The sequence below is a fragment of the Hesperophylax consimilis genome, chromosome 1 (assembly GCF_061612785.1).
Source record: "Hesperophylax consimilis isolate HC1 chromosome 1, BYU_Hcon_1.0, whole genome shotgun sequence".
Taxonomy (NCBI): domain Eukaryota; kingdom Metazoa; phylum Arthropoda; class Insecta; order Trichoptera; family Limnephilidae; genus Hesperophylax; species Hesperophylax consimilis.
Genome location: NC_142836.1, coordinates 31262449 through 31282283, shown reverse-complemented (window position 1 = coordinate 31282283; position 19835 = coordinate 31262449). Strand labels below are relative to the sequence as shown.

The 19835-nt window shown below is 34.4% G+C and overlaps 1 protein-coding gene across 8 annotated transcripts in view; it reads right to left on the bottom strand.

Annotated features, from left to right (window-relative positions):
• Nucleotides 1-5178: 5178 nt before the first annotated feature.
• Ogdh (oxoglutarate dehydrogenase Nc73EF) overlaps nucleotides 5179-19835 on the bottom strand; it is a 29411-nt gene continuing 14754 nt past the window's right edge. For 3 of the 8 annotated variants that reach the window (XM_089632295.1, XM_089632297.1, XM_089632305.1), the window contains exons 6-22: nucleotides 16514-16616; nucleotides 16068-16124; nucleotides 14271-14352; nucleotides 14016-14192; nucleotides 13669-13817; nucleotides 13445-13530; nucleotides 13018-13197; nucleotides 12684-12864; nucleotides 12373-12591; nucleotides 12096-12289; nucleotides 11754-12007; nucleotides 11006-11118; nucleotides 10012-10293; nucleotides 9297-9489; nucleotides 8868-9170; nucleotides 8642-8764; nucleotides 5179-6375 (exon numbers count right to left, since the gene is read on the bottom strand). In XM_089632295.1, coding sequence (XP_089488421.1) covers nucleotides 6276-6375; nucleotides 8642-8764; nucleotides 8868-9170; nucleotides 9297-9489; nucleotides 10012-10293; nucleotides 11006-11118; nucleotides 11754-12007; nucleotides 12096-12289; nucleotides 12373-12591; nucleotides 12684-12864; nucleotides 13018-13197; nucleotides 13445-13530; nucleotides 13669-13817; nucleotides 14016-14192; nucleotides 14271-14352; nucleotides 16068-16124; nucleotides 16514-16616 — 2796 coding nt within the window. In that variant the 3' untranslated portion in view covers nucleotides 5179-6275. Of the gene's footprint in view, nucleotides 6376-8641; nucleotides 8765-8867; nucleotides 9171-9296; nucleotides 9490-10011; nucleotides 10294-11005; nucleotides 11119-11753; nucleotides 12008-12095; nucleotides 12290-12372; nucleotides 12592-12683; nucleotides 12865-13017; nucleotides 13198-13444; nucleotides 13531-13668; nucleotides 13818-14015; nucleotides 14193-14270; nucleotides 14353-16067; nucleotides 16125-16513; nucleotides 16617-18611; nucleotides 18733-19835 lie in introns of all 8 variants that reach the window. The other 5 variants (XM_089632312.1, XM_089632331.1, XM_089632322.1 and 2 more) reach the window with 5 other exon arrangements.

Below are 19835 nucleotides of genomic sequence, written 5' to 3'. Positions count from 1 at the left end.
GGCCGGAACTCATTCCCATAGACAGGTGCGGCCAGGGATAGATTAATATTTATTTTAATTCCACATAGGAGGCCCCGATTACGAAATAAGTTCTTTGGACATACGTCAGCTTCGGGATGCTGTAAAAATGGTGTACATTGAGGACACAGAAGTTGGAGGAAAATATTTCATGTATTTATTTGAGTGGAAATTGTTACTTGTGCAATGATGGAGGACTTAACAGAACAATAACAGATATTAATGAATGATTTGCGTCTTAAAATTTTTGAAATACTGAATTTCAAAAACAAAAAAGCAGTGTTTAGAACAGATGTTCCCAAACTTTTTTGCCCCGTAGACCACTTGACAATAATTTTTTTTTCCGTAGACCCCCTGCCTGCCAAATATTGATTTTTCCTAAAACTATTAGCGTCTCATGTGATAATCATTTATTTTTTTAGTAAAAATATTCCCTTCCCTTACCTGCCCAACAACCGGGTGGCGGTATAGTTGGTCTGTCTTTACATTGTACAGACAGGGGCACGCTTGTGAGGTATTACACCATATGAAAAGGAAGCAGGATAAGCAACGGGAATTTCTTTCTGTAGCTGGCCCTACAGAACTGCCCCTAAAGTTCTTTGTCAGTGCTTATTTCGGTCAGTTCTACTTGTCACATGATATCCGATTCTTCAACGTTGCATTTCCATAGTCAAAATGTCCTCAAACTTAGTTTCGAAGTCTGCGTAAAGTGCATTTAAATGTTGAACGTCATTATTACCCTGGACGTTTTTCAAGAACATGTTGGGGAACTAGGAAAATTCGCGGCTTCCAATGTGCAATGTTTTGCTTGAATAGTAATTATTAATTCTGACGAGAAAAGGAACGTAGACTCTATTTATATACCTCAATTAACAACTTTACGAAATAAAAAAATTAAATAAGTAATTTCTCAGACTATTATATTTGTGTTAGGTCTATTGTGTCATTTGCGGAACTCCTAAATGTTGACTTGAGGTAAATGGGGGTCCGCTCGTGTGAACCCCCATTTGAATCTCGTGGACTTCCAAATTTTTTCTCGCTGACATGGACCCCCAGCATGCCGATATCGACCCCTGGGGGTCCATATAGACCACATTGGGAACCTCTGGTTTAGAGAGTGGTTTGAATGGCAGAGGAAGTCGGAGGCGCCCGAGAAATACTTATCTCTGCACCGGAATGAGATACGGAGTAGAATTAAAGTCGAAGTAATGTATTTTTTAACAGTAACATTGTGGCATATAGTAGTGAATGGTGCAAGAAGTCGGAAACGTCCGGAAAAGAAAGACATTTACAAAAACGAAGCATTACGAGGTCCACTAGTAATTCATATTCCACTACCTTCTCCTGGGGATACCATGCAAACAAAAATTTCGCCTGCTCTCTTTTCCGTGTCTTTGTGAAAGTTATAACAAATTTTCCATTCCCTTCACTCTCGTCACTTACCTCCTCCAGTTAGGGATGCCATAGTTCCACAGGCTCCGAGATCATCGTTTCATCGTACAATTCAGAATAACCATTTTTAACTTAGACTCGTTATAACTCCAAATAACGATTAGGTGTCAGTGCACCGTATTGCATGAATCCCATCAATAAAATGAAACAAACATTTTATGGGATTTACTGTTTTATTGTAGGTTTATGGCTTTCAAAATGTGACAGTCAAACTCAGTGTGCCTATTAGTATTTTGATCTCAAATGCAAAATTAAATTTTACACGAAAAGGCCCACGCTACCGTTCCTCTTTATGGCATGTCAAATTTTTTGCATAAAAATCACATTCAAAATAGACTTCCCCCACCCCCTTTCTCCCCAAGGGCCCCATGGTTATGTTTGCTGACTGCCTTTTGAGTCATAGATTCGCCCCTGGATATCACTCCAAGATAGGCGGAAACTTTCTGTCTCATCTGTGAACCTACATCCTCCTGAGAAGCAGCAGGGCTTCTCACTACCTCGTCAATAATTAGGAACTTGAGTGAAAAATATAATGACTTAAAAAAAGAAATTCATAAATCGACAAACGCCGAGTCTGAATAAATAAGTTTCAATTTATATAATTTAGAATTCATAGACGTAAGAAACCAATAGACCTGCCCATAGGGGAACTAGAGCTTTCAATCCTGAGATTTTTTTTTTCAGATTAACCAGGATTACAGCTCTAGCATTTTTTAACACCGGGAAATAAAATATTTAAATTATTATAAAAGAATAGAAGTTGTAACAAATGTTTTGTTTTTTTTTTCAGGTAGGTACCTCTATTCTAAATTCCAATAGTATAAAAGTAGCTTCTCAAACGAAAAAAATCAAAAATAGGAAAAAAATACATAATACAATAAAAAAAACTCATTTAATATTCTGAGATTTAAAATGTGACCTCAAAAAGATCAGTGCCTCAGGTTTCCTAATATCGCACCCCCTCAAGTAAAGTGTTACAATTCAAAAGAGGTAAGTTTTGGAAAACAATTATTTTGTAACTTTATCATGCTTATGATATTAATCGCAAAGCAAATGTAACAAAAGTGCATTGTTACATTTGCTTAAACAATATTTTAATTAAATCTTTCATATTTTCTGTTTAATGTAAGATAATTGTTAATAACAATTATCATACAAACTACTTTGTACATACCATTTATTTTTTATTTTTTAAAAAAACTTTTTGATTGTGACACTCTTTTTAGAGAACACAACTACATAGTTTTCCTTTTGAAATAAGACACTCAGACGTAAAAATAATTTTAATTTAACTACATAATAGGTATTATTTACAAAGTTTTGAAAAAGGCCACATAACAGTATGTGGTTATGCTCACACGAGTAAAGGAGATTTTTTTTCTTATTCTCCTTAATTTTTGGTACACTTTTATAACCCGTTATCAACATAATTATTTTGCTTTCGATTGAAAATGAACTATCATTTTGAATTCTCGATTTAGTTGCTCCCATTATTGCATTTCTTGATTATGGTCGAGTGAAAGCTAATACACTAATTCTGTACATTGCTGATAGAATTAACATTCATTATTTCTTGTGAGACAGTTGTCGGATTATTGGTGATAAGTACAAATATTCTGAATAATCATATATTTATTTATATTAAATAGTCAAGCAAATGAGATGCTTGCTCGTGTATTGGTGTCGAACGTAATAATAATAATAAAAATAGTAATATCTACAGTATATAAATTCTATTTTTTATTTTTTTATTAATGCCGTTATATTCTAAACATCAAATCATGAAGCATTTTTTGAGGAGGTACGAAATGATCTTCTATAATTTTATTCTCCTTATTTTCTTTAGTTGCAAGGTTTGCTAACATAAAAACTCTCTGAAAAAATGGTTCATTATGATGATGAATAATGATTATTTGTAAGCAAAACATTTATGTAGTATGATAATCTACACTAAACTTGTTACAAATTTTAACAAGAAATGTTTGAAAAAAAAGGTAATTAATAAAAAATAAAGTAACGATAATGAATTAAATTGTCAAAATAATAAAATAAAATATTACAAATTAGATCAAGTGAAGAGTCATATCATAAAATATAACGGCAATTTATGACAAAAAAAATGCGAAAAACTGTCATAACATATAGTATAACAGTTTTTTTAATGAACTTCAATACGGCTTCTAGTTAAAAAGTTTTAAGAAAACTGTCATATTTCAAATGAGACAGCTTTTTAGATGATTCGAAAATCAGTTTCTGGTAAAGACTTCCAAAAAAATGTCACAATGTACAAAGGAACGGTTCTTTACTTACGTCCAGTAATAGTTCACATACAAAGATTCGAAAACATTATCACAATGCAAAATCTTACACTTCTCTCGAGCGGCATGACGCACAAAATACAAGTGCTTGCGTTATAAAGTCTATTGTAGCACTACTTTTGATCACAGCCGCGTTCAAATACCATAGTACAAAAGAGTCACTTCCGTCATTTAGCCATGAGTAGACTAAGTGGAGAAGTGACGATTTTTTTTTAAGGTAGATTATGAAATTTGGAATCTGCTTACATATTAAACTAAAAAATCAAAATTATTGAATTCTGACACTTTTCTTGGAGGGATACGATAAAGTGATGATCTTATTTTAGCTATTTTCCCACATTCCGAAAACACATAGAAAAAAAAACAGAGCATAGGCCGCTACCTCAAGGATCGATTGGCCGCATAGACTAAGAATGCAGGCAATTTTGTAGAGTAATGTTGTGCTGCGTGAACTCGCGCACATAGGTCTACAAAGTTTTCATTTTTTTTGAATTGTTGTTATTCATTTTGGGATTTATTGATTTCATACCGCCCCGTTTGGAACGGCCTTACTGTTAACTGACAAAACCGAGGTATGTGTGACGTCTCGGATATCTTGTCAGATTTCTATTATTTTGGCGGGCTTTGAGTAATTCAAACGTTCAATAGTCCTACAGGCCTCTGGCATATTGACTGTTACAAAGATGTTATATTGACTTACATATTTTACTTTGTATATTGACTGTTACAAAGATGCTGTCAGAATTTGTGTGTATTTTCACTTAAAATCCAAATAAATGGGATATTTCTGAACGTATCTGAAAACTAAAAACAGGTTTTTGAATGGTGATGAAGTATGTTTTCAAATTATATTATTAAAAAAAAACATTTAATTTTTTTAAAATATTAATAATATATTTTTAAATCAAACATAAAAAGTTTTTAAAAAATAGATCACCTTACGTTTTTTTAGTCTAAATGCTGAACTAAAATTACTGATAACAAAGAAAAAAAAACACATATTTTATCAGACAAAAAATAATATGTTTTGAGTACTGGTGTAACTATACTGTTAATACCATTGATGCCGGCATACACAAGACACATTTTCTCATATAAATCGTTAAATGGTCAAAAATGCAGTTATACTGTTATGTCCGCCCATCAAAGAAATGAAATATGAACTGTTCCAAAAAGCGGACAAATTGATTCTCTGGATAATAACTGTTTGTTCAAAAAACGGAACAAATTAGCCTGAGGAATTTAAATTGACTAGAATTCCTTATTCTGATCTTCCAACAATAATAAGGTGCTCCGGTTTACTGGTATTGCAAACCCAGTCACATGTAGTCAAGTGTCATACACAAGGAATTAAGAGGATTCTGAATCTGGGGAAAATAAAAACACTTGATATTTTTCAATGAACTCTTTCCTCAAATTTTTTATTTGGGTAGTATTGTATATATGTACATGCAGTGCTCTGATAACCTGATTATCTAATCGAAATTCCGATATCACAGTCATTCAAATACATAATTTACTGTTCATTTTGAAAGTACGAATAAAATACATACACATTAAATAAACGGAGAATTTGACTCCATCATTAAAACAGCAAATCGTTAATTTGTAAAAATAACATATTTACTGAAATAAAATATAATTTTTTTTTTCAAAACGGACAAACTGGGAACTCAAACAAACAATAGTGTGACTATCTTAATTTTATTAATTAATAAACAACAGAATAACATCAAAACATTTATAGACAAAATAACCCTTTCACTTTATGTACATAGGTATAATACATTCAGTGCGCAAATAAACCAAAATAATATTTTGAAGTCTACAAATATCCGACAGAAGTTAAAAGTTTTTTAGTAAAATAAAGAATAAGCAAACTATTCCTATTACAATGATAATAAGATCTTTCTCACACTTCTAACAAATAATACTCAACAGTGCAATGGTCGTCTGCTCTGTGCATTAACAAGGTTTACGTTTCTTTCAATAAATATCTACATTAACTAATAGACTTTACAAGACGTGCGCGCTAGGTTAGCCTGTGCAGAGTATACTAATATGTATCAAGTTGAAGGTTGTTTATTAAACTAGAAGAAGAATACTGATGCAGCCGTGACGCGTATCCTCTTAAGCACAATACTTGCACAATATTAGGAGCGCAGGATGATGATGATGATACAATGTTAATACAAACTAAATGAAATAAATAATATGTGATGTATGTGGGTACATTTCGGAAAACATCAAAAAATAAATAATTTACGTTATTTACGTACTACTGATTTGTTGTTACGTTATCATTGTAATCATGTTTTTAATTAAAATAATAGCAAAGTCGGCGGTGTTTTTTATAATTAAGATAAAATAAATTAAGTGAAAATGTTACGTAAATCAAGTTAAATTTGGGAAGTAGTAATTTAAGGTTTTGGCCGCGGTTGATTTAACGGGATGATGATGGGGCATTAATTACACAAATAATATAGTTTACAAGGCGGTACAGTCGTCGAGCAAGGAGTGCAGCTCTTTGTAGTGGGCGGCCTTGGAGCCGGTGGCCGGAGAGGCGGCCGAGGCACGTCCAATGTAGCTGCAACAAAATACACATTAACATCACCGGAGGACACTGACACTTAGGATGGCTCGTTTCACAGAATTTAAAGTTAACACCTTGTAGTCGGGAGCTTCAAACAATAGACTCTAGCCTATAGCGGGTGTTTTTCGCGATTAGCGCAAAAATATATCGCTTTCTTAAAATTGATACAATTTCTAAAGCAAATAATATTTTCGATTGAAATTTTTAAAGAAATCATATATGACATTTGATCATCAAAAATAAATTATAATTTATGCTTTCAAGGAATCAGTACACTTTTTATGTTGATAATCCATCACACACCATAAGTGCATGTATCATTGGCTTGTAAAGACATTTTTGTAGGGATACAGTCCTATACAATGATAATATATTCAAATAATAAAATACCAAACAGTAGACAAAACAGTGCGAGCGGTATGAAAAATAGCCCAATACGTGAAATGATTCGAACTAAACTGGAAATTGAGATCGCATAAAAACTGTAGATTTCTGGCGACGCCTTTACAAGCGGCACACTAGCCAATCCGGACAAGGCATCTCAAATAACGTCGACAGAGTGTCGCCTAGCACCCAGGTAGCAAATTACCCTTCAAGGCGTTTTATTTCACGATGATAACAAACCCGTATAATGCCGTTTCCCGCCAAAAACCGACAGTCGACAAAAACGGCATTTGCCGTGTCCCGCAGTTGACCGACAGTCCGCGAAAAACGGCAAATGCCGTGTCCCGACGACAATGTGCTAATATTCAATTATTGTGAAAGTATTTATTATCCAAGTACTGTGAAACATCCGGCCCATGTTGGAATAATAATAAAACTTGAATAGAACATGAATTTTAACTTTGAAATTTGACGAATTGTTCAAATTCTACGAAACAAGCCATCTTTAGGCAAATTGAGGTTAAATTAATGTTATTGCAATCCACAATCATTCTACTTAACTAATATCTAACACAAATGTGATTATTAGAAAAATTAAGACCTGTAATAAAATAGGACGAAGCACCAGAAAAATTATAAAGAGTTTAAAGAAATACTATTTTAATGAAAACAAACTGTATTTAAACCACTCTTTTAATAAAAAAAAATATCTACGTGTCTCAGAACTAAAGGTTCCTATAAAGTCGGGTCTCCAGGGACAACATGTTTCAAAACATTGGGTCGGGTCACAACATTTTTTGTTTTCCATTGGCCACGGAAAACAAAAACACTGCAGCCCTGTCCAAATGTTCCATGTTTGCACATAAATTTAGTTCAATGTTTTGTAGTAATATTGTCGCTGGAGACCCGCCTTAATAAAAACATTTATAAAATCAAACAACAGAATTTGTTTTTAAAATGTAAAAGTTTTTAAATTTAAACTTTTTTTTATTCAAACATCAAATACACTTTTTTACTGCATTAAGGACATACTAAGTACTAAGGTTCCATTGTTTACAACCTTGACTAGACATAGCAATTACTTTTTTCTAGTACTAAGGACTTAATTTGTCTCAATTAAAAAAAAACGTATAGATACTTAGGCCCTATTTTACTACAGGTATATAAATATTATCTTGAATTTTCATTCATCCAAAAGAGAGACCATCATAAAATGTGTTTTTATATTACAAACATAAAATCCAAATAAAAACTGACAAACACTTCAAAATAATAAGAACATAAATCAAAAGCATATTAAAAATATAAAAGATTTAAGATACTGCCATCACCAATAAAAGAATCTACATAAAATCATTACGTAATACGGGAAGGGAAATAATATTTATGTATCAATACGATATTGAGAGAGTGTCATTGTTTAGATGCTTTTGACATTAAATATCAATCTTTTTATAGGCTAAATAACATAATGCAAACATAGATAGTTGCGATTACCGTTTAGGCAATATTTCATAATGAAGAATTTTGACTTTGAATGATTTATAAAAATGCATACATTACAACAGATACAAAAAACATTATTTGTTTTGTAATCCTGAGTATGTAATAATATTTGTATCCATTTGGGGGAAATTATTTACAACATTTAATCTAATGCTAACTGGAGATAAATGACCCACTCCAGGAAGTAAAAATTAGAGATTCAGTGAGATAGTAAGTAGATCATCTCTATCATAATAGTTCCAGCATGTTAGATGAAGGACGGTAAGCAGTAAACAATGTATAAAGCATAATGCAATGTGAGAGAGAAGACTAATGGTGACGACGTGCACAGCAAGCGGGTGGCAAGTGACTACAAGTTACCGTCCCTCACCTAATTTCTCGTGGTTTCGTTAATTCACGGTCTGTACTCGGATCTTTTACAGTTTTACGAGAGTCGGCACTTTTGAACAGTGACGAAATCCAACTCTGTCCTTCGTCACAATCTGCCTCAATACTGAAATAATCAAATCCACAATCATGTTGTATTCTACACAGGCAGAATATCTGAAAGAATGTGATCTGAGTTAAGCGAGGCATAATGCGGTGTGTTTTCTTACCTAACTTCCCGCTGTCCGTGCAGGCACGTCTTGAACCTGGGCTGGACGTACGACCAGGCGCCCTGGTTTTTGTGTTCCTCCTGTCCCCAGAAGAGTTTAGCGTTGGGATACTTCTCGCACTCCTTCTTGATCAGGTCGTATGGGAAGGGAGAGATCTGCTCCATCCTCACGAGGACAATCTTGTCGTCCAGCTTCTTCTCACCGCGAGCTTTACGGAAGTCGTAGAACACTTTTCCAGTGCAGAAGACTATCTTTTTCACACCACTGGGATCTTGAGAGGACGGGCCATCATCGGGTATAATTCTGAAAGTAGAAAATATTTAATATACAATTACGAACAAATATTATATAAGTTTTTCACTCAGTAAATCAATTAACTTAAATATGTAGGTGCATTTTAAAAACAGAGAAAAGATATTTATGTTGCACCTTAGGAAGTTGGTTCCCTCCTTCATGAGATCGAACGAGGACCTGGCTTCGGGGTGTCGGAGCAGAGACTTAGGGGTCATGAGGATCAGCGGCTTGCGGAAAGGAAGAGCAATCTGGCGACGCAGGATGTGGAAGTAGTTGGCGGGGGTAGTGCAGTTGGCCACTATCCAGTTGGCATCGTGCAGCTGTCGAACTTTAAAACAAAACCAACACAATATTAAAATAATTACACTTTACGCAGTTAAACATTATAATAATAATAATAATTGGATAATTTGTATAGCGCCGATTTTGTGAAAAATCACCTCAAGGGCGCTGTTATTTATTATGAACTCCGAAACATTTCCATCATAATGTGGAGTTCCGTTATGGACAAACAGAATTCGAAAGCAAATATTCTATGGGTTTTCATGCATTTTTAGCAATAAAACTAACGTATTTTGTACAAACCTGAGAAATCCTCTGAAGAATGCAACCAAAATTTTTGAGTGAATTAAGTATAATTAGACGAATAATTAAGTTACTTTTCACAATACCAAAACACCATTTCAATTTTCAAAAAATAATTTTAATTAACCAATAAGCCTCTTGCTTTAATTTTTTTAGAAGTGCTTGGTTATAAATATGTAGCAATTTTGAGTGCAGTATTCACTTAACTAGGCCACTCGGAGGTGAACATAATGATAAATGTAAACAGTTGAAAAGTAACACGCACCTTCAAATTCTTCGCTTTCGGGTGGGTAGTAATCAGGGTCGTCGGCGGACATCTGTAAGAACCTCTCCAGCTTGGCAGAGGAGTGTTCGGGGCCCATTCCCTCGAGGCCGTGGGGCTGCAGCATGACGAGGCCGGACTGGCGCACCCACTTGGCCTGGCCGCTGGAGATGAACTGGTCGATGATGCACTGGGCCGTGTTGTTGAAGTCTCCGAACTGGGCTTCCCAGCAGACCAGCGCATTGGGGTTGGTCATGGAGTATCCCAGCTCAAAACCAAGTACACCTGTCAAATAACATTGCATATCAATAAGCATTTCAGATCTACAGCTATAAACAAAATCATAGAAGAAGTTGTATCTACTGTATGTACTCACTACGGCTTTCTTTCAATTACTAATTACTAAAGAAAACTACATATTCATTTAATTGTCAATCATCGATGGTTGACAATAACTTTGTTTCATCAATCGCAATAAAAATTGGTAGATTTCAAGAGCAAAAAAAAATTAAAGTAATTTATTGTTCTATCATTTTTGAATTGAGAGCATTTTGACCTCTGAAGCAGTCATTCCCAAAGTGATCTACATCGACCCCCAGGGGTCGATTTCGACCCACATTTTGGCACAAGACAGTGAAAAAAACAATTGGAGGTTCAAGATGTAAGAGAGTGATACGGATTTATAATACGAGAGTGGATCCCATTTAGGCAGGCAGTCACTGTCGGGCGAGAATTTTCAGAAAAAATTACCTTGACGAGTTTTGCTAAAATATTTATGATTTATGTTTTTTGTAGTTTCTGTTTAATAGATAATGAATCTTATTTTTCATGTTTATATCGTAAGACATTTCCCTAGAATAGCAAAAAAAAAATTACTTACTGCCAAAACATATATTTATACGACTAAAAGCTGGTTTTATTATTTCTACATAAACCTGAATACATACATACTCTACATGAAAAACAACAATCAAAAGGTGTTTTGTTCAGTACTGACCATATTCAGAGAGGGAGCTGTTGCAGACGGTATAGGGGCCCTGGTCAGGGTACAGGTGACACAGGGGGCGGTATGTGGCCTTGTCAACATTCTGGTGATGCAGGACATGATGCCTAAAATTCAAGTTTTCATAGGTTAGATCAGTCTTTCTCAAAGTGGGCACTAGGAGGCTCAAAGAAAAATAGGGGGCGTTAAGGTTATCTAGAGGAGCGACAGCAGACAAATTATATCTATAAAAATCCAACAGAATCAAGTTGAATTAAATAATAATTGTTTGTTTAACTTCAATATAACAAAATTGGGTATTCGCCAATTTGTTAGTTAGTTATTAAATTATGTTTAACACTAATAATGGAATTTATATCTTTTCTATCACCGTCATTGGTTCCTGAAAGTTTGTATGGAAAACTGTATCGGACTATCCACCTTCAGTTCGTGCCGTGTTTGTGGTAATCAATTTCTAACAAGTTTTTGTCAAACAATGCAATTTTTACAACCAATTTGCTGTAGCAATGTTGCTAACTAAAAAGAAATCGTCTGTAAGTTACTGGACGCGGCGACTTATGGCTTTTTTTAAGTGAATTCGCCTGATATTAACAAACTCGTCGAAATGCATTAGTTTCATCCTTCACATTAGATAAGTTTTAAATTCAAAGCGAAATAAGTTTGAGAAGCTGTGAGTTACATCATACAAAACATGGAGGCTTTGAAGGACTTCACCATATAATATTACCCAAGTAAAATATACCTGTGTGAGAATGTGCCTCTCTCTACGTCCTGTCCTGAGAGACGAACGTGGACGCCCTCTTTGAGCAAGGAACCAAAGGCCATGGCTTCTCCAAGTGCCCAGTCGGCCGTGCGAGACTCCACCATCTCCATGCGAGCCTTCAGGATACGTTCGATACCCTTATGAACCACAAACTCAGCAGCGTTGGGAGGCGGGGAGCTGAAGCGCTTGCCGATGTGCACCAGAGTCTCTTCCAGCACGCCGGTGTTGGAAGACTGGAAAAGAACATCACTTATTACAGCATGATGCGTTTTAGAGGAGTAAGGTAAAAAGTAGACACTGTCGTTAATTAGCTGAGTATACCTTCAAGGGGTCTTTTCCTTCGAAGAAGCCGGACCAAGGTGAATCGAGCCAATCCTTGTACTTGATGTGGGTTTCCAGCTTAGCTTGGTTGTATGCATCTTCGCAAATCTTTTCATACTTGTCACGGACATCTTTCACTTCCTCAGCGTTCACAACGCCTTCCTTGATGAGTTGATCAGCGTAGATATCCAAAACTGTAACAGCGATCGTCAGTCATAAGGTATGCAAAAAGAAATGAAAATAAAACAGTTACCGTTGTATGGAAGATGAAATATACCGGGCTTGGTGTTCCTGATCTTGCGGTACATGAGGGGTTGAGTGAACATGGGCTCATCAATCTCATTGTGTCCATTTCTGCGGTATGAAACAATGTCAATGACGACATCCTTATGGAAAGTCGCTCTCCACTCGGCGGCGATGTTGCACACGTGCATGACGGCTTCGGGGTTATCCCCATTTACATGGAAGATGGGAGCATTCACCACTCGGGCCACATCTGAAAGATAAAAAAAAAAACAATCAAATAAAATTTGTCACCAAATCGGCGTACATATTTTATTTCACGTAATTAATTCAATATCTTTTTACCTGTACAGTAGGCTGAAGACCTAGAGTGCCTAGGATCAGTAGTGAATCCAATTTGGTTGTTGGCGACAATGTGGATGGTGCCGTGCGTCGTGTAGTCGGGTAAGTCAGAAAGATGCATAGTCTCGAATACCACACCTTGACCAGCAAAAGCGGCATCTCCGTGCAGCAAGATTGACATTACCTAAAGATACACGTATAAAATGTTGTAAAACCGAGCACTAATGAGAAAAACGTATTATTGTTTGGCTATATATGTAGGAAATGATGATGCGATTGAATCGTTGGAAAAACAAACTGATGGGATTCATTCAGCATTACGTATGGTGATAATTACCTTTTTACCCTCTCCATCACCACGGTAGAACTGTTCGGCCCGGGTCTTGCCCTGGACGACGGGGTCGACGGCCTCTAAGTGAGAAGGATTGGCGCAAACGGCCAAACGAATGTTCTTGTTTGTGACACGATTCAAACGCTCAATGTATGTTCCCAGATGGTATTTCACATCTCCGGAACCCTGAGGAAATAATTAAAATATGTTATATTTTCATTATTGAAATAAATAAAATATATATTTTCTTCCGTGAAATTAAAAAAATATATATTTATTATTTTTTTTTATGCAGAAACAACCTCATATACTGGTGGAGACATGTGAAACATAACACCGGACAGCAAAATGACATCTTCATTTCTTACTCCAAAAATGCTGTTATGTGCTGTATAACCCTGCATAAATCTCTGTAAAAGTGATTTTTACTCACATCATCAGCTGCTTCCAGACCAGCAAACTGGGTGAATAGTTGAGGCAAAGGTTTGCGGCATACATTAGCCAACACATTCAATCGTCCTGTAAAAAAAAGATATTTTGATTATTTAAAAGAATAAAAAGATATTTCAATTATTTAAAAGAACAAAAAGATATTTAACTCAAAAGAAGATTATTTAATCTACGTTGGGAATAGGATATGTATTGATAAAAATATACCTCTGTGGGGCATTCCCATGACGATGGATTCAACTCCCAGCTTGGTGGAAACATCAATGACCTGCTTCATGGCCGGGATGAGAATCTCACAACCCTCCAGGCCGAAACGCTTCTCAGAAGACCACTTTTTCGCCAAGAATCCTTCAAAGCTAAACAAACACATTATAAAATAATAAAACTTACGAAACTAATTCATTTGAGTAATTACACTTTCAGTAGAATTTAATAAAATGTCAGAGTACACTTCTCGTATAAGGCGTTGGTCATAGATAATAGAAACAAAGGAGATGGACCAGGAACCATTATTAGATCTATATAGGACTTTGGTAAAAGGGAATTTGACTCACTGTGTGGCACGGGTGAGACGAGCGAGGATGAGCCGCTTCTGGTCGTTGCCCATCTTGGTGACTCCCGGAGTCTCCAGGCGCTGCCTGATCCAGTTGCACTGCTCCAGCGAGTTGATGAACATGAACTCCACTCCGATGTTCTTGCAGTAAGTTGCCTCCAGACGGTTCAAGATCTCCCTAGAATATCACATTTGTAATGTAGACTTCCAATTAATACAATATATAAATAAACACACAAAATATAAATAAACCTACCTCAGTGGAAGTGCCTTTTCCTTGTCACCACCAATGAATGTTGTAGATGGTAATTTGAACACTCTATCCATGTCAGCTTCCTCTAATGAAACATGAAGGGCACAATCAGTTGTATGAAATAAAAATATAATAATAATATTATTTCAAAGAAAAGTTTTGATGGATTGTTATAATTGTTATGTTCAATATATTTTTTAAATGGATTGTAACATTGATTTTTTTTAAATTGGATAATTTGGAAAGAAAAAACTAGTGCACGGAAATACATTTTACTGAATTTGAAATGTATTTGAAAGACAAAAATAACTTGAACATGTAGTAGGAATTTAAAACTTTTCAATTGAGATAAAGAAGTCAAGTTAGGAAAATTAAGAATTCATGCAAAAGGAATGGATGTTGATTAAGTAATAGTGACAAGTATTATTATTGTCATGTTAAAGAGTATAGTATGTATTCATTAATTTGAAACCAGATCCAAATATTGTCTTAAAATAAGGCCACTTTCAAAAAAAAAATTAAGGACGAGTTGTTTCATAGAGTTTGAACAATTCATCAAATTTCAAAGTTGATTTACATGTTCTGTAGAGGTTATATTCGAGTTCTATTATTATATCATTACTGGCCAGTTGCGTCACAAAACTGAAGTAGTAACAGAACTTGAATAGAACCTTTACAGAACTTGAAAATCAACTTTGAAATTTGATGAATTGTTCAAATCCTGTGAAACAACCCGTCCTAAGATACAAGTTGGTCTATTTATTTTTTTGGTATTAAGGATTAATTATAGTGAAAAAAAAAATTAAAAACCATTTCCCAAGATAAAAAAAACTCATTGTTGCTGTGCAAAATGTTATTGTTATTGGAGACCCATCCCAAGAGAAAGTTGTTTGTGAAAAATACAGGGTTGTGAATGTTTATCGCACCAGTTTGTGTTATGAAAAGGCGTTAAAAATATTTTAGTAGGAATGTATGTACACATTTCTGCGCTTAATTAATAAAAGTGAAATATTAAGAATTAATTATGAACGAAAAAATTTACCAAAATATCCGGCATCAGGTTTAGGTATTTCAGATGTTTATATCCACTTGGCGCACCAATGCCCATGTTTTTATAATTTGTATAAAAATACCATCACCGCAACTGATACAGTGCAATATTCAATAAATAAGGAAATGCTTTTTACAACAAAACTTCACATTATGCTTAGTGGCAATGTTAGAGGAAACTTTCCAAAAGGGGATGAATTGAATTATTAATACAGTGAAACCCTCTTAAAAGGTTTTTCAAATTACTTAAAAAAAATTAAAAATATACTCTTTCCATTTCATTTTTTTATTCAGATTTAAAGGGAGCGAAAAACAAAAACTTCTTATCAGAGAACCTTATATTCGGGTTTCACTGAATACCTATTGATTCAAAAACAAACACATAATATCACCATCAATGCAGTAAATACTTCTTGATCAAACAAACAAGTTATAAACCTGATACAATTTACATGACAGTAAGTTGTTAAAAGTTTTTGTGAATTATTGGGTGATGATAGTGTTATTTTTACTACAAAATCATTAAGTTGAACTATGCAAATCCCAGAAAATATTTTATTATACTTCAATTGAGGTTTATTTGGTTTTTCTACCTAAATTCAACATCGTCCATGAACATTATTATCTTTTTTCAAGGACATTGTATAAAGTTGTTAAAAGAAATAGTTTAGGGTTATTATATAATTATTTAATCTAATTGTGGAGATACCGAATACCCAATGAGCTACTTTAGAGTTGAATAGTTCTTACTGAAATGTTCAATTCGTCTTAGGTGAAGTTCCATCTTCTGTCTCTCCCGTGCGCGTTCTCCAAACAAAACAAAATAGCGCTAAAAACATGTGTTAAAAAAAAACCGTGCACACGAATCACGTTAATTAAAAAATAGAACAAAACTAATATGTATTACTCAGCATGCGTGAAATATTTATTCAAACACAATGGATAATTTAAATATAATACGTAAAATTCTTAAAATGCATATATGTACAGTGAAACACTCTTACAAGGTTTTCCAAAGGCCCGTAAAAAACTTCTTAAGCATGAAAACTTCTCAAGAGTGAACTTCTTAAGAGGGTTTCACTTTATTTAAGACTTTATTTTTGAAGATATGAATTTAATTGTTGACAGATATATGATTTACAAAGTGTTTAGAAATGAATGGAAGGGGGAAATGAAGGGGTCTTGTAGACTCTTACCAAAGCGGTAGCTGGAGTAGATGAGTTCCTGTGGGGGGCGTTGCTCAAGATCGGCGGCTGAAATTTCCAGCGGGTCTAGCTTGGCTATGTGATGGCCACGGATCTGTTGTTTGTTTATTATTAATATTATGTTGTTAATGCAAACAGCAACAAACTAACAAGCCTCTCTCCAAACAGTTTATTGACAACCCAATGGTTACATTAGAAGATAGGCTCATTTTGGTTAATATTTATAAGAACACACTAGAAAATAGATATATTACAGTGTCATATAATATTGTTTATTTCCATAGAATATTAATAATATGAAAAAATACATTATATAATTTACTGAAAATTTACATTATAAATATTTGATAGTTTAAAACACACAAAAACATGTAATAAAGCGTCTACTTAAAACACAAGGAAGATTACAGTGTTAGGAATTAAAAAATTATTATAATTGAAGTGGAAGAGTGTTTAAATAAATAAAAATAATCAATAGCAGGTACAAATTGAGTGAATTCTCAAGGACTGCAGACATTTGGTAAATGATTCACAAGACTCAAGAATTTACTATGGTACGTAGCTTTGTGACTGAGTTCACTCAGTCATTGAATGTCAAAGATAATTAATTATACACATACATAGATACCATATAAATTATAAAAGTTCATAATACAACATTGATAAGCTGTTAAAGTAGAACTCACAAGAAACTAAACACAAACAAGAAAGGGATTCAAACATTACCTCAGTGCGCCGCCAGCCTCGTGGGTCCAGGGAAAGTTATTCCAACTCCCCTTTGGTAGAAAGTCATTGCAAAAAGATACAAATATAAGAGCAAGCATTACATTACCTGAAATCATCTCAAGTTCCGCAACTCCACTTCACCATATAAAATACAGATAATTGATAGAAACGAGATGTGTAAACATTCACAACCACATTCACATAATTTTGAAGAGCTTTATAATTTGCATATTTCTTGTGGGAATCAATCAATAATATACTTTTGGTCAATTCTCACCAAGATATGTAATTTGAAAACTAGTTGCCGGTTAAGATAGGCAATTATAAATAATAGGAAGCAATTTTATGATTATGACCTTGAACCCAGTAACAGCTGCCACAATTATAAAAACTAGAATATTTGCAGAACTTTATTTAATTATTAATTTTATTTGAAATTAATATAAAAATAAAATGAAAAAGTAATTTTGTTAATCTGATTTAACATCAAGAGTGTAATCCTGTTGATTAATGATATATTAAAATCCAATTTTTTATTCATTCTCCGATTACATATACTTAAAAAATCTCTAAGCAAGATTATTTAACAGCAAATTAAATTGCTAACAATTCAAATCCAATACAATAAAAGAAAATTTAACCGCGATTGCTAACAATTCAAATCCATTTAATACCTAAACAATGGTATAAATTTAACATTGCTCTTATGGTATTAGCATTGAAAATTGCAAAGCATTGGTTAGTAACATTTTGATTTTGTAGGATGAATTTATTTAGTGAAATTTATGCGCCAGGGTGAAATATAAAACATCTTCTCAGCAAGCAACAATAGTTATTATAAAAAACTTGGAGAAAATAAATTAGTAATGAATAGCATTTGGATGCAAAATGTTGCTTTACGCCAAGTACACACCAGGGCGCTTTTGATCAAATATTTCCAAAACACGCGCTTCGATATATGTACAGTGAACACACTCAAAAGTGCGCTATTCAAATGGATCTTCTAGTAACACAAAGCATGTATTCGGAAACATACGCTGAATATCGCCTTATGTCTTCATGGCCTTAGTGTAATAAACCACGTAATCATGCTGATGAAAAATGACTGCTAAGTAAAAAAGTTATTTATTTAAATTAAATAATCAGTGAAAGTACAAATCAGTTTAAATATTGATAAGTAAACTGCATACAAAATGCCCGTCACGACAAGCAATTCGAAGCTAATGTTGCAAGTAAACTGTGTACAGAATGCCAGTGACGACAAACAATTGGAAGCTAATGTTGATGAAATGAAAGCAGTAAAAGAAATGCATGAGTAAGTAGTTTATAAGGGCGGCTGTGGGATAGGATGGTGGGTGCATACCAAACTGCATGTACTGGCGCACGACAGCCTCGGAGGCAAGCGCCCGGCCGGACACCTCAACGTCCTTCTCCAGATGCAAGATGCCCAGCGGGTCCAGCTCGGCCGCCAAGTGTCCCCGGGACTATACCATCCAGCAACCACCTCATTAGCCTCAATCACATCACCACTCATCTCACTCAATCACACATCACATCAGGGTGCCACTCAACTACCAACACTCACAGAATAAGGGTACTGTAAAACCCTCTTATAAGGTTCTTCAAGGGACCAGTAAAAATAAAGAAAACTTCTTATGTGGGAAAATTTTACATATTTGTGTTCAAATAGGAGCTATAAAAAATGTTGAAAATGAAAACTTCTTATTTAGGGAACCTTATAAGGGGGTTTCACTGTAACACCTTTGTCACATTTAACGCATTGCAGGGAACAAACATAAATGCGATTGATAAGATAAGGGGTACATTCATCATTTTACTGTGTCAAGTGTTTGACAGATTTGCTTTTGCAATTAATTTTGTTGGAATATAGATTAGGTATGTTATTTATTTTGGCCACAAAATTATCACTACATTAAAATATATTACTGTTAGGGTGAACACAATTTTATTGTTGGTGATGTTTGTGCCAAAACATTACGAATAACAACAACAAAATCTTTAGTCAATATTATGAATTTTGAAATATTTTAAATTTAAAACAAAAAAGGGATTGTTGTACATAATGTTATGTAGTACCTACTCAATCATGCCCAGTCACAAAAAACTAGGTAGTGCCAATAATAAAATGGATAATAAGTTAGGAACAAAATGTGTAATACATAATAATATTTCAAGTAAGTAACAAGGCAAATGCAGGCGCCACATAAGAGCTTTACAAAATAGTGTTGAAATTATGCAACCATATATTTATAGTTGGCTTGCTGCCAAGTCGCTGACTATCAAATCACACAATCGGTGACATTAGCAATTAATACATTCACGGACACATCTATTGATGTCGTTAGAGGAGATGTGATACGACACAACAGACGGGGAAGTCTGTCACAATGCAAACACTTCTATACTAGATAGTGTCACACCAAAGGTTAACATTTTTTATTGACGATATTCATCAACATTACAAAGCACATGTCATTTGACAAAACATATGTGACCGCATGTATTGTTTTGTGAACCTGTTTCCCGGCAAGTGTTTGCCAATGTTTTAAACACAGTCATTTTTAAA